A 15266-nucleotide genomic window follows, 5' to 3' on the forward strand; every position below is an offset into this window, starting at 1 on the left:
AGCTCAGTCAAAGTCCATGCTGAAGGGGCAGAGGTTCCTCTCTCGGTACAGCATGACAACTTTACAGCACGTCCCTTATGTACAAGCTTCAGTTTGAGATTTTTAGGGGGTTATCTTTCCCCCCCCTTGACTGACTCAGGCATCCCACTATAGATTCACCTCCTGTACAGCAGATAGCTGGGGTACCAGTAGCTGCTGTTTTAGAGAATGAATGGTGCTTTTTAAAAGCTGCTTTAAAAGATAGTGGAGCCAGAAATAAAAAGTAACCAAGGGGTCACTTCTAACTGTGTCAGGGTGAGCTGCTTGTTTAAAAACAGCAAGATGAATACTCTAGCGAGAGCCTTGACCTTTACTTCATGCATTAAAGCAACTTCTAGTGAATCAATAACGCGATGAGTTTTAAAAGGTGCAGCGTCAGACAATTCCTGAGACACTGGATTTATCAGAAGCAGAGGATTCCAGGTGTTAGCGAGTTACATTCAGTAATGAGCGATCAAAATACGGCAGCGATTTCACTTCCAAACTTGAGAATTGTTTTAAGCAAAGCTGATTTTTTCTCCGGAAATGCTTTTTTTTATTTTAAGACACTTTTTTTTTATCAAACTGAAGTCTTCCAGTCATCTGGGTCTTAATGGAGAGCGCACGACATTTCTAGGGAAAAAAAAGAAGATAGCGAAGGCCAGCGGAAAATCAGACAGAGAGGAAAGAAAAAAAAACCCTAATTAGGCCACTCTGATTAACGAATGAGTCTCCAGTGTGCGTTCAAACACAGCTCCTCTGTAACAGTAACCTGAACACACTTTTCCTTTCAGAACGTCTTGTTCATAATCTTCCATTTATTTTTAGTCACGGATGGCGGGTCCTGTCTCAACAGCACTGGTTACAGTGGGACTGAATGGCGCACCGGGTTCTGAATAAAGTTTGTTATCTGTAAAACTTTTTTTACTGGTTTCATGTCGGCATGCAAAATTCTACAGTACAAAACACACATAATACTACTAATAAAATATAAATAAAATAATAAATCTAGATTGACTACGCTAATATTAAACTAAGGATTGTTAAACGTTTGTATTTAAAATCTCACAATGTGCTTTTATTCACAATAAGAGTATACTAAAAGCATGCTAAAATACAGAAGTTAAACGCTACTTTTTTGCGTCTTGCTTAGGATGGGGATTAACTCTCTTAACAACCAACAGTACAACACAGCTTACCCACACAGAAGAACAATTACACGGCCCTAGCATCATGACTTAAACAAGGGAAACGTTTTATTAAAACAGTCTGGCTTTATCTTTAATTGCTTTGAGCAAGTTGAAAGTACTTCTCATGCATATTTCAGTGAGGGAGGGAGGGAGGACGGCCACAGCTTTTGTGTGGCAAATCTACTGTATCGAGGCGGTCGGGTCAGGAGATGAAGGATTTAAAATGACAGATTGATCTTTATTTCCAAGAGCATTGCAAGGAGCCTCCAGAGAGTGTTTACAGGGCTGCCTTGCTCCGAGAGCAGACATGTCAATACCCCAATAATGATGAACCTGCAGCACGGTGCTTTCTAAAGGGGAGCTGTGTTTAAATCATTACATGGAAACGCAGGGGCGAGGCGCTTGTCGTAATCAATCAGTGCCATTCTGACACTGCTGTGGCACACGCTTCACACGAAACCATAAGAACTACCTCAGCCTGCATGTTATGTTGCAATAGTATTTTTCTTTAATCAGCAGGGTGTTCAAAAGCTACCGGAGAGTTTGTCTGGAGGAGCCCCAAATTCACTAGATTAGAACAAGCCCTGCCCTTCTCTTATCAACACAGAACACAGATGTCTAGCACTTCAATACAAAGAGATGCAGCATCACTGATAACACTGCTTATAATGGAAAGGGCACCCTCGAGCTGCCTGTACTGGGATTGGTCAGTTGGGGTCCTCTTCTCGAGCTGGCTGTACTGAGACTGGTCAGTTGGCTCAAGCTGGCTGCACTGGGAGTTACTTAGAAAAACAGACTATACTTGCAAGAAGACGATTCACAAGAAGAGCACATGCTCACCAAACCATGATAGCTGGCCGTCCCCTTCTGTGCAGGGCCTTACTGCTTAATTATACCTCCGTACGTTTCAAGATTAGACCCGTGTTTTAAAACATATTTCACCAGGCTTACAGAAGACCCGCTGTTGTTAATCCCAGCCAACAATGCTGCAATACTGGGAGGATTAACTTGTGTTTAACCGCACATAAACCTCCTTTCCTTTCTGGGCACAAAAACTCTCATTCTAGCCCCCTCCAATTAATAACGCTGCCTTCCAACTGGGAAAACTGTCATTGTGCAGTAAACATCCATGCATAAGGTTTGGGGAAACACTCCGTACCAAAGACGCCGTACAGGATTCAGGCTAGCCACAGATATGCTGATATAAGAAAACTGAGACACACAGCTCCAGTAAACAGCAGATTTCACACTGAGATATATACTTTCCTCTGGGCTGCATCTCGGCTGGAGAAGGATAATGAATCAGGGAGGCAGGCAGCTCTCCTTTGCAGCTACTTGGCCCTTCCTGTGGGCTAGCCTCCCAGTATGCATCACACACAGTGCTTCATGTGCACTAACCCAGGTAAACCCTTCACTTGCTAAGCTGCATTGTTCTAGAATTTCAGCAGCTTGTTTGTTAAGATGTCACAGCAGCTGCTCCGGGTCACAGCAGCAGACGCTGTAAACAGAACACACGCAATCTCTATTTGTGCAACACACTTCATACTACAACTGTCCTACTAAAAGGAGTTCAAAACGTACACGGTTTTCTTTCGTTTCTTCTATAAATGAAGGGCTCATCAGTACTGTGTGCTGTTTTTTATACAAACAATAGGTACTGTATCAATAACATTGAAATAAAACCATTCTTCAGGCAACACAGTTCATGCAAGGGGCTAGAATGAGAGACCTGCCTGCAATAGTTGTATGTAAATTGACTGCAGCACATTTACATTAAGCAAAGTACATTTCTCTCTCTCTCTCCCTCTAAAATGCATGCCAATTCCTATAAACCTTTCACACAATCCTTTCACGTAGACAACTGGTCATCGGAATAACAAGCTGTCCACGATCCTTGTTTAGATTGAAACGAATGATCCTTTCAATCTAAACAAGCCACATTTACATTTAATAGAATTCAATGCACCTCTAACCCTAGAGACAAATCCATGGAGAACAACTTCGTTCACAGCATCTCCCAAACCATGACTCCCTATCACATACAGTACTAGGAGATACAGAACGAGAGAGGGATACAGTGCAGCACACCATCAGCCTGCCTCTTCTGCACTGATGGGAATGCTGCTCATCACTCATCTCAGCAGAGCTCAGCTGCAGCCCGGCGCACCGCAGAGGAGGGCTAAACCAGCCCGGCACACGCTGCAACACAGATCACTCTCTCACACTGCCACTGTTCCACTACCGCACAGCCTCTGCAAGTGCAACGTCAGCAGATCCCGTCTGCAAGGAGGATTTAACGAGCCACGCTGAGCACTGCACTGAGGACTCACAAGCTGAGACAGACAGAAACGGCACAGGGCCAGGAGGACCGACAGCTAGCTGGCTTGAACAGTGCGTTCGATCATTCTGCCTCACACCACAGTACATTACATTTTCATTGTAGGGCACTGTACCTCTCTGTGTCTCGGAGATCGTGTGACGGGAGGTCCACTCACAAAGGACTGCTTTTTAATTGCTGTAGCGACGGTGGCAGACAGATGTAAATAATAAAAAAAAAAACACACAGACAGACAACAGAGGTGCTGCGTTTCCAAGACCTCCCCACTCTTTACTGTCTTCGGGGCCCGGCTGACAGAACACTAGCAAGCAGCAGCTCTCAGCACTGGATTTAAATACCACTGTCAGAGGAGAGGGCCGTACCATTTCCCCACACAGATGCAGGGGTGGTCGGTGATGCAGTGCCGTCTTGCTCAGGTAGCAGCATGTTCCTTGTTTATTGCATTTAAATGACACTGCACATTCATACAGTAAGCAACCTGCTTATTAAAAGGCTTCTGACGGGAGCGAGTTCAATTCAGACTGCACAGAGCTCCAGTTCTGTATTTGCAGATGGAGGGGAGGGAATGGAGAGAGCTGTAATTTTCCAGCGCTTCGTTAATCCCGCTGGCTTTCTAGTCCCTACAGCTGGGTTTCAATCTTCTGTATTAAACGGCCGGGTACAGATTGATTTAGTATTGATAAGTCATCTTTATATTTTACATTTGTGTTCTTACAAATGTTGCGCTGTCTACGGTTTTCAGCTACAGTGGTTCACAATCTGTTGAGAAATTTGAAAACAAAAGCAAGTTTCTCATAAGCAGGGCACTTTCGCTTACCTGTTTAGGGGGAAATACTACAGCGTTTAGTTTGATTTTATTTCTGTTTAACCCCTTGCTGCCCAACTCTAAACCGGTCCCATTAAGATGGACTTTCTCCGATCATGTCTTGAAATGTTAGAAACCAAATCAGTCCCTAAACAAGTCGAAGGTCTAAATGAGCAGTACCTGTTATAAAAATGTGCAAGAGTTTTTCTCTCTAGTCCAATTGCTAACCCATCAGAGCGACACTGAGAGATGAGGTTACGTCCCATCTGGGCTGCCAGGGCTTCATCACAGGGGGTTCTGCACACGCTCACAGCACCTGGCACACAGGAACACGGGTCCGAGGCTGAAAGCCTCACCTGTTGACCCAGCTCCATGGCGCACGTGGCTCAGTGTGGGTTTGTGCAGCAGAGATTTTAGAGGACATTTCCATTAAAACGACGGTGCAAGAAGGCTGACCAAGCATGAAGTCTACGTTACGGGAGCAAAACAGGTCACGTAAGCAAATCGACCTCCCCCATAGTTTAGTGGTAACGGTACAGTCCGAGTCTGTTCTGCCTCTGATTATCATTAGCATGTCTTGGGGGACTGGCACAAGAGAAGAGATGAACTGTGACACACACACACACGAGGGCCTGTAAACACCAGGACTCCATGTACATTCTTCATAACAGCGGTTTACAGATACCGTTTCCAACGCAGTGACTGGTGTTATCTGAGATACACAGTTCTGACCTCACCGAAGACTGACATGTGAATATATATCTTTGCTTGGAAGACCCTTAAACCCACACACATTACCCCACTGTGACCACCTCGTTTAGCCATTAGCTAAAAAACAGCCTCTCCGATATGAATTAGCCTGGTCTGACACCCATGCTCCTTCAATCCCAAGAGATCATTGGTGGCACACTGCAGTAATGTCCTGCAGTTTCTCCTCTGGGGGTCTGGGTTCAAATTCCTACGGGTCATGAGCAAAAGGGCCCAATTGGATCCATGTAAAGAAAGTATCCCAGTTCACCCCTAGCAGGTTCAGAAGTTCACACTGGCACAGCATATGCTAGCCCTGCTCTGTGGAAACACACCCACAAAAATAATTCAATAAAAGCCAAGCCAAACAATTCCTAGACATAACAGGCTAGTTACCATAAACATTTTTTATATTTTTTATTCCCCAGCAAAACATTTTGAGCACCTCCTGTGAGAGTGACCTTGGCGTTCGTCCCCAGCTGTCTCGGGCTGCACTATCTCTTGTTATTGCCCTGCAGTGCACGGAGCCCCATGGTTAATGGATCTATACAGCCCTGCAGTGCACGGAGCCCCATGGTTAATGGATCTATACAGCCCTGCAGTGCACGGAGCCCCATGGTTAATGGATCTATACAGCCCTGCAGTGCACGGAGCCTCATGGTTAATGGATCTATACAGCCCTGCAGTGCACAGAGCCCCATGGTTAATGGATCTATACAGCCCTGCAGTGCACGGAGCCTCATGGTTAATGGATCTATACAGCCCTGCAGTGCACGGAGCCCCATGGTTAATGGATCTGTTTTGATGACTTGCCTCGAGTCAACAAGCTAGCTGCTTGCTTGTGCACCACAGTGCACCCCTCCTGTGTCCTGCACTTCAACTAGACGCCTCTTAGGTAACCGGAGAGTAGCACAAGACCTTTTTAAAGCAGCCGTGCATGATCCGATGTCTCTCTGTGCAATTGTCACTTAGCAGAAACGGTTTTGTATGTCCTGCAACGTGTCTGTACTGAGCTGGTTTTCAACACCATGCATTGACAACAAGGTTTGTAAAAGACATGTTGCCTGCTTGGTATTATGAACAAAAAACAAACAAAAAAAGGTTTGCCAGGACCTGCATCCTGAGCATAGAGAACAGCATTTCATAACATGTGCCTGTGTGCAGCTCTGTCAAAACTCAGTCAAGCAGAACTCACAACAGAGCCTTCACAAACTCCCAGCCATCAGATAAACGACTCGTTATTACAGGGGTCTCCGTGTCCTACATTAACAAGACTCCCCCCCGCCCCCCTCCCCCGTTCCGAAGTACCACACACGCATGCACGCACACACACACACACACACACACACACACACTATCGTACATTATCACAATGCCTCTATCCTCTTGCCTCCCTGTGTTATAAATATACATTCTGGGAGCCAAGCTGAAGAAGAATGATTCTCTGAAAACAAGCCTCTTAATTCAGAGTCAGTATTGGACTGGTCCCCACCAGCAGCGTCCTCCCCCCTGCGTTTACCAGAGCAGGCTGCACAGCACTCAACACCCTCCGTCTAATTTATCACCTGTTTATAGGGCAGGATTTCTCAGGCATCCCATAATCCAGGACACACAGGGCCCACAACCAGCGCCAGGGAACATGATCCCACGCCCGTCATGATACCAGGACGCCCAGGGGCTCAGCTCTCTCCTGAGAGTAACTGAGATTGCAGCTGCAGTTACAGGGCCCGGTTGCACAATCCAGGGTTCAGGTTTTCATTGAAACCAGAGCAATCCCTGACGCTATAATAACAGCCTGTGTTCGGACGGTGTCTTGTTACCGCGCCCCTGTCACCCAGGCACGGCCGAGCGCTTTTAACCGTTAGTAAGGGCAGTATTTTTAGAAAGCCGGCATTTATTTTTCCATCTTTGCAAGGTGGTTAATCCCTGTGTTTTTCTCAGCCTGTTTCAAAGCGCAGCACACAAACACGGTTTATCCCTGGGCGCCCTCTTCTGTACTAAAGAAGAATTGCTTTTATTTTTTATTTTTTTCCTAGAAACAGTTTTCCTGTGTTTGTAGTTAATTTTTGCTGCCTGCTTTTTTTTTTTTTTTAACAATACCTAATACAAATATCCATGATGTAATACGTATTCTAGTGCTAAATTAATTTTAACTACAGGACACATCCGATACAAATCTGAGAAAGACCCAAGGTTGTTATACTAGCAATGCTTCTAAAACTTTCATTTAAAATCCTGCAGTTTAATTGAAAACATTTTTAATAAGCCAATGTGTTCCCTAACCCTAACACAAGTTTACCGCGTTATGTCTGCAGTGTTCCCATGCTTTTCCCCGTCGTATTTCGGATCCTTGTGCTGAAGTTTCCCACACAGCATTGTGTTTACTTAGTTTGAAACTGATAAAGATCCCTGATAAAACCTGTACTTTAACACACAGAGCACACTGAATTACTGCTGTGCTGTGCGGTCGTGATATTGCTCAAGTCTGCAGGGACGCGGTTTCAAGGAAAATACAGACACAGTGGTCCCACACCCACTGTGGTTTCTAATGTGTGTGATTTGGACTGCTTTAACCCTTAGGATCCATACCATACCAATTTCATTTATATATATATAAAAAAAAAAAAGATAAACAGCGAGGCAAGCGAATAGATCAGATTTACATTACTGATCGACTCAGCTCTCCAGATCAAAAATGTCATAGAGTTCTTGACCGATCTCAAATTTACAGGGAATTCGTAACTCCCACAGACAGGCAGAACCATGACTAGTCTTGCAAGGGAGGGGCTGTGTTTTAAAAGCAGGAAACCAATGCAGTGACCTGAAAACTGGGGCAATACGGCAAACAGACTATAGTGTGTGGAAGTGTTTCCGCTGCTGCGTTTTGTATCAGCTGCGACCTGTCCAACGAGGCATCCGGGAGACCAGCAAACAAAGAGTTTCAATAATCTACCCTAGAGGCCCTTAACCTATTGGCCCTCTCCTGCAGCATCCACAGCAGTGCTAGAGTGCCACTGGGGTTTTGGTTCAAATTGAGAAGGAGCCTGTGACAAGAGCTGGCTATATTACTAATGTGACGCGAGGACGTTTTGTGAAGTGCTCTGTGCTGTCACCGCACACGATCCTAAACCACAAATCAATCCGTTCACATTGTATTATCCCCCAGTGTGGGACTCAGTGCAGCAATCTGTAAACTGGTTCTGCATCAGACTGGATTATATAACGATAAAGAGTTGTGTAACTGACCTCTCCCGTGGGGCTCAACCAACAGAGTACAGAGCCACATGGAAAAGAGACCTGCACTGCACGCACAGCATGTCAATGAACAGGACAGCGAAACACAAAGAACAAGGACAGCAGGGCTGACAAACGCATAACTTCACTCCTAGGTTTGTACCTTCATATGAACTGCAAACTGTAGTATGCATGTGGCTCCAGCACACAAGAAAGTCCTATCAGACAGTGTCAGCACTGCATTTGTAACACAGAGGTTATGATGCGTCACACATCAGGACATGCAGGTGACAATACGATATGCACCGCGGTACAAGTTAGGGCAAAGAAAGGGACGCGAATCACCTCTACACCAAGACTGATTCCTGGCAACAGCAGAGAAGACAAGATGCTGCACGCATGAAAAAACAGGGGCAGCAATTGCAGCTAATTTGTAAACATGACCGGTTTCCTTCAGACTCAAAGTGGTCTGGCACAGCAACGAACGAGCCCTCCCTGCTTTCAACCAGGGTCACCCAACATGAACAGAGACTGCACTGCTGTATTTAAAACACAGACAAAGAAAAAAAACAAAAGGCATAACAGAAAAGGGCTGTTTGTTTTAATCTGCCTATACTTTAACAGCAGGCTATGTATCTGACAGCGCAGTGCATGACAGATAGCTTTTACAGAAACAGTCAACAGTAATGCTGCATACAGTATTAACCCGCACACAAATTCAAAGGCAAAACAGGCGCTGGTTCGGGTCTCGTTGAACCCAGTCTATAATGCAGCTCTGGCACCACAATGCCAGCATCTGGGCTGGTGCTGCCCAGCGGTTTCATTGAAACGAATGGCGTGTGTAAGTATTAATTCCACACTCACCAGGGGAGGCTGTGTTCTGCAGGCTCGCCCTCTTCCTGAACGGAGCCTTGGCTTTCTGCTTGACGGGAATCGGGCTGGATGACATTTTTCTGCCGCTTTTTCTGCTGCTGCCTGACGACGATGACTCAGAACTGCAGAAAGCACAGCAGGGAATGGAGTAAAGGGAGACGGCAGCTCTGCTCGTAACACGGCTTCCAAAAGGAGTGTGGCTGCATGAAGAGCTCAGCACACTGACATGGCCCCTGCTGGTGGTGGAGTAAAAGCCCCTGCAGCTGCTGGAGAGGTGGGCGAAGCTCCTCCCTTCCTTCCCCAGGTTAACGATTAAGCAAAGTGGGGGAGGGCTGCAGGGCCAACCTAGGCTTCCCCCTACCGCACCAGGCCCCCGCCTGCTTGGTTTCCCTGGCAACCATGGGAACAGTCTACCAGCAGCAGCCCGGACTCGGGCCACAACAGCAGCTGTCATTTCCGTTATTGTTTGCAAAGTAAATGAAGCATGAACAAAAGGAAAAGCAGGCGCAAAAGAAAGCCAATTAGTAATGAGATGAAGAAGAACAAAAAGTTTAAGAAAGAAGAAAACAAGGCAGGGAAGAGAAGTAAGTGAAACTGCTACAGCGAGACAGCGCCTCCTCTTCTATCGGAAACTTTCTAGTAAGGGGGGGCACTCAGTAGAGGGGACTGATGTCATATTCCGTGCCTGGCATTCCTACTTATAAATAAACTGTCCTGCTGATCCGAAACAGGGTTCCGCGCTGGGGCTGACAGTTTCTTGCGGTTTTATGGCATGCGTAGGCTGCATTTGTACAGGGGCAATAGCTGGAAAAACGATGGACACCACTGTACTACCCCAGACAGCTATATAAAAGTTAGTTACAATCTTACGCAGCGATAAAGTCACATTTTGTGTTCAACCCCATGTGTGTGTTTGCTGACCATTTTTACAAACAGAGCTTATATGTTTAAAGAAATCAGAATCAGTTCATGGAGTCCAGTCCTGCGCTGGGGGGACTTTTCTAGAGAGCTCTGCTTCGAAAGAAGCTGTGCGTCTGTCAGCAGGTCTGTGCCCAGCCTCCCTGCTTTATAACCTGCTGCTATTGGCTCCCGTCTGTCCGAGTGGCAGGAGGACACAGGAAGCTGAATCCACAGTGCAGAGAGCTGTGATCACGTGCTTCATCCTCTCAGTGCCACTCAGAGCTGGGATTCTGTGCAGTACCAGGAGATTTCCCTCTCCTGCACCCCAGGCTCGCACTGTGCACCTGCAGCTAGTACCGGGACACATGACTGCATGCACATCAGGCACATCCTTTCAATAGAGATAAAGCTAAAAGTTTGGCATCACCTATAATTTTAGGATTGAGACATAATTTAAATTTATGTATATATATATATATATATATATATATATTTGAACATAATTTAGATCTTTTATTTGACATCATGTTATCAAAGAAACTACAAAATGATATCGCAAAATTCTACCGGAAGCCACAACAGCGGTACAGTATTTTATGTTAGATTTTTTGTCCGTTTTTGTGGCTAGTATAAATGGCACTGTTGTTATTCAAAAATAGTTTTTCTTCATTAAAAAAACCTGTTTGCGCGCTTCTTTGAAGAGATCCCGTCTTTGGTACCCCTACAGCAGTGCGTGACTCAGCTGTCAGACAGCAGGTACGGCACCTTCCTTTTCTTAAACTCTAATTCAGTGCAAGGGAAGAGAACAAACATTGCACAGACACCCAACAAGAAGCTTCTGAGCTGGAGCCAGCACTCCCTCTTGTGGTCAAAAGCCCAAAATGCAGCCGCTCAGTAAAACAACCATGAATTTTGAATTGAGCAGCCACTAAAAGAGACTGCATGTTCCTGCCTGAATTACTTAGACAGACAATCTGTTCTGGTAAGAAGAGGAAACCCCTTAAACAAGGTGGCTGACGGCAAGCATGTCAGCAGATTTCTTTTCAGTTAAGTAATGGGCAGTTTAACATTTCCCCAAGAGAAAAGCTGCAATATGCACGCGAACACCCTTATAAACGTTTACCACTGGATTTTTGCAGGTATGCTTTTTCCATGGTTATACTAAGTATTTACTATAGTTTACCCTTTCCATGTTTATTAATATGCTTTACCATACCTCGCTATTCTTTGCAATGCTTCCCTGAAGCAGATACTGTTAGGAACGAGGTCTCACAACACTATCACTAGTCTGTACCCTTTACTACAGTAAAAGCACAGCAAAGTGTAATAATACTGCACTGGAAAGAGACATCGGAATTCAAGACTTCATATATCCATGGCAATACACCAAATCTAAGAGATTCATCTTACTGCAGTAAAAGGATGTCAGCATTGGGAGAAATTAATGTGGTTTAAAGTTCACACAACTTACACATTATAGATCACAGGCTTGTTTCAATTCAAATATCTAAATAACCTTCAGAAATACCAGAAATACTCTTAACAAAACAGATGTAGCTGTGTCCAGCTACACTCAGCCCTGGAGCTCAGAGTGGCCATTAGGGGCCCCTGGAACTCGCGATTAGGAGCATGCAGAAAAAGCCTAACGTGATTTTTTTTTAAAGAGAAGGTCCACATTTCATTGTCAGAGATTTCTACGTGTGTATTTGTACACAGATTTAAAAATACTGACCGACTCAGCTCTCCCGGATCAAATGTGGAAGCGCGTTCCAAAGCGAAGGAGCTCGAACACTGAAGACCCTCGAATCATCGGATTTTAAATTGAGTGCTTGAAATTACCAAGAGGCCAGCATTGTCCGGTCTCAAAGTACAAACCGGTTTACAGGGAATAAGGAACTCCCACAGACAGGCAGAACCATGGCTAGCCTTGTAAGGGAGGGGCTGTGTTTTAAAAGCAGGAAACCAATGCAGTGACCTGAAAACTGGGGCAATACGACAAACAGACTGTGTGGAAGTGTTTCTGCTGCGGTCATTTTGTATCAGCTGCGACCTGTCCAACGAGACATCCGGGAGACCAGCAAACAGAGAGTCACAATAATCTACACTTGACAAAGGCGCTGATGAACGGAACGTGAATGAGAGGCTTTTGATGTTACAGGAATCAATTCTGTTTCTCAAACTGTTATGATGAGTCAACTTCAGGAACCAAACAGGCAATAAAAGCTTCAAAAACAAGGGTTTCAAAAGATTTCAGTAAAGTGACTTGTCAAAGTAAAGGGGGCGTGGAAAATAACGGGCCCTCAGAGGCACCTGCCCTGTACTGCCAGCAGAGGTCACTATAGGGCAGTGGAATATGGGATTCATTCGACTGGAACATAGAATGCCAGTGCATTCCAAAAACACTACAGTAAAGTGCCACACAAAATCTATTGTGACTGACATGACTTTGCAACAGGGAGATGCATCTTTGGTTACAGAACCCTTAAGGACTAACCCTATTACACAAAGGCGTGCGCTACAGTGCTTTGCGACTTAAGTTCTGTATTTGCAAATAAAATATGCATGCATTTTGTAAACCTTAGTACTGATCCAGTATCCAGCTATACATAACACATGTATTAATGAATCATGTATTACATTATTTTAATTTATTGTAATTGTTATTCTCGTAGTCCTTGCGGTGAATTACAAGCGTACCCAGCTGGCTGAGAAGCCAACAGTTTTTTTTACTGGGGACACTACCAAATTATTATGCAATACTAAAAAGCATAAACATAATCTGTCATTAAAAAAAAAATATTCAAAAAAATTTCAAAATGAATCACCTAAACAAAAAGTGACGTACTTTCAAATCGTTTTGGAAAAGTTTTTAGTTTTTTTTTTAAATCCCGTTAAACGCATTTAACTTGATTAATAATAATAATAATAATAATAATAATAATAATAATAATAATAATAATAATAATAATAGTGGCACTTACCTGCCATTGCAAAACGTCTTAGTTTTTTTTTTTTTTTTTTTTTAAGAAAACGAGTTTTGTAGCGTAAATACAGAACGTATTCTTTTAGGGAAACTGGTTAAAATACTGCTCGCATAAAAAGAGTTGCCCCTGTGTAAACGTGTTGAAGGTTTTGCTCTGAACTCCTCGAATCTTCTCCTTGCGAGGATCTGGAGAGTCGTCGTTTTGTTTTGATTTTCTTCCGCCGTTTTGTGTATTATGACGCGCTGCCTGATGTCATCAAAGTTCCAGGAGCGCGCAGAAGTTACTCAGGGTTTAAAGGCGCAGTCACTGTAATTGAGTGCAGCTTTACAAGCACAAAATAAATAAATGCATGCATATGTTTACATCGAACACGATATTATTATATATCAGTACATTAAACAAATATTAGTAGTGAGTTAACAAACTTTTTTTTTGTTTTGGCGGATCGCCAACTAAGAAAAAAACAAACATCTTTATTGCAGGTAATGGTGTAAAGTTAAATGTGCTGTTTTTTATATATCGTACATTGTCATGTTTTGTTTTGCAATAAATACGTTTCCCAAATTGTGGGGTGATTTCTGTACCGGTTCTTTGAGAACCACTGTGCCCATACTTACAGTATAATGATACTGTGTTCATTTTCACATCTGGTTGTCATGTATTCAAACTAGTCAGGTTTTTGTTTAGGAACTAAATCTGCAATGTTTATCAGTATTTAAAACATTGAGAAATCATGTGATTTGATGACCTTTTAACTCTGCTGACTCCGCCTACTTCCATACTTTACCATGAAGCCACAGAACTAGGAACCAATCAAAATGATTCATCACTTGGTCTAAAGTGAATAGAAATGTTTCCTCAGAAGACATGCTAGACCAGCTCCTGCTGCCCCCTTCCTGTTTCAATACCATGCAGCCTTGTTACCATCTGCTGGCTAAGCCACGTCCTGCCCAGCTTTACCTGAGACCTCGCTGGTAATCTTGTCAAGGGCTCAAGAGACGCACAGCAAGCCGGTGCCTGTGGGCGTTGTGCCAGCCCTTCTGACAGTCCGTAATGAGATTCAGCTGGGAGGGGGGACAGAAGCGGCTCTGATTAGCTAGCTGTGTTCCTCTTTGGAAGCGTTTAAGGATTTTGTGCTTTTGTTACCTGTCACAAAGAATTAGCCCAGCCTTCCGCTGACTTGATGTTAAATCTTTCTTGCGGGGATTACAGTGCAGGCGGATTTAAAAGGGACAGTGTCCACTCACAGCAGACCGTGCAACACCCTTTCAAGTTAACGGCTGGCCCTGGTGGAGACCATGGAAATGTGCTTTTAATTGTGACGCACTACAGCTGATGCAGCTTCGGCTAAACCTTTGATACACCTGCAGTCTTTGTCATCACATTCGGAGACCATGATTCTTGAGAAGTCTGTCCCAAAATACCACTGCCTGACAAGCAGACCCCTGCAGAATGCCCATTCCATTCCCAAGCCAGTATATTTGAACCTGTTGCAAATCCTTTCTCGGGGAGGGGAGGGGGGGGTGGCAGGGTGATCTTTGATTGAACGGCTTGCACTAACCTTATTAGGTGAAAGCCTTCCGGCTGTATAGAGACGCTATTTAAGGATGCTGTCTGGGTGGTTTCTGAATCCCTAGTGATTGTACTGTCAAACTATTCACAAGTCGCCGAGGTGAATTGTGTTCATGCTTTTTGATTATGCATCAGCGCATGAAACCCATATTCTAGTTATTATTTTCAAGCAATCACATTGATTATTCCTACAACTGTGTACAGAGACACTGAAACACAAAACACACAAAAGGCACACATCTATTTCTGTACAACGTAAGGCTTGCTGGGTCCAAATCATCATGCACAGTCTCATTCTGCTCACTTAACCACGCTTTTAGGATCTGCATAATACAAGCATCTGTGTGAACTTTCAGTTCCTGTCCCCACAACATAAAGAACAGCATCACTTTATACTGTGTGATCGGAGCAGCGAGCAAACACCTACTGCAAACTGCACCTGTCTGAGCCCAAGCCTTTCCACACATGCGATACTTTTTCTAACCCTGGGCTGTCCTTGGCGGACTAATTGGATTTCCCTGGTTCATACGGGAAGATCAAAACCTCCCCAATCCGCAACTAAGAAATTGGGTTAACTGAAAGGAATTAGGGTGGAGAGAAGTGGA

General features: G+C 44.3%; 1 protein-coding gene across 4 annotated transcripts in view; it reads right to left on the reverse strand.

Moving 5' to 3' along the window:
* LOC117427370 (AMP deaminase 2) overlaps nucleotides 1-13301 on the reverse strand; it is a 28951-nt gene extending 15650 nt beyond the window's left edge. The window contains exon 1 of one of the 4 annotated variants that reach the window (XM_059005095.1): nucleotides 13087-13301. In XM_059005095.1, coding sequence (XP_058861078.1) covers nucleotides 13087-13093 — 7 coding nt within the window. In that variant the 5' untranslated portion in view covers nucleotides 13094-13301. Of the gene's footprint in view, nucleotides 1-3661; nucleotides 3845-9196; nucleotides 9792-13086 lie in introns of those variants that run through there. The other 3 variants (XM_059005094.1, XM_059005093.1, XM_059005096.1) reach the window with 3 other exon arrangements.
* Between the last annotated feature and the right edge of the window lie 1965 nt (nucleotides 13302-15266).

Source organism: Acipenser ruthenus, chromosome 30 (genome assembly GCF_902713425.1).
Source record: "Acipenser ruthenus chromosome 30, fAciRut3.2 maternal haplotype, whole genome shotgun sequence".
Lineage (NCBI taxonomy): Eukaryota > Metazoa > Chordata > Actinopteri > Acipenseriformes > Acipenseridae > Acipenser > Acipenser ruthenus.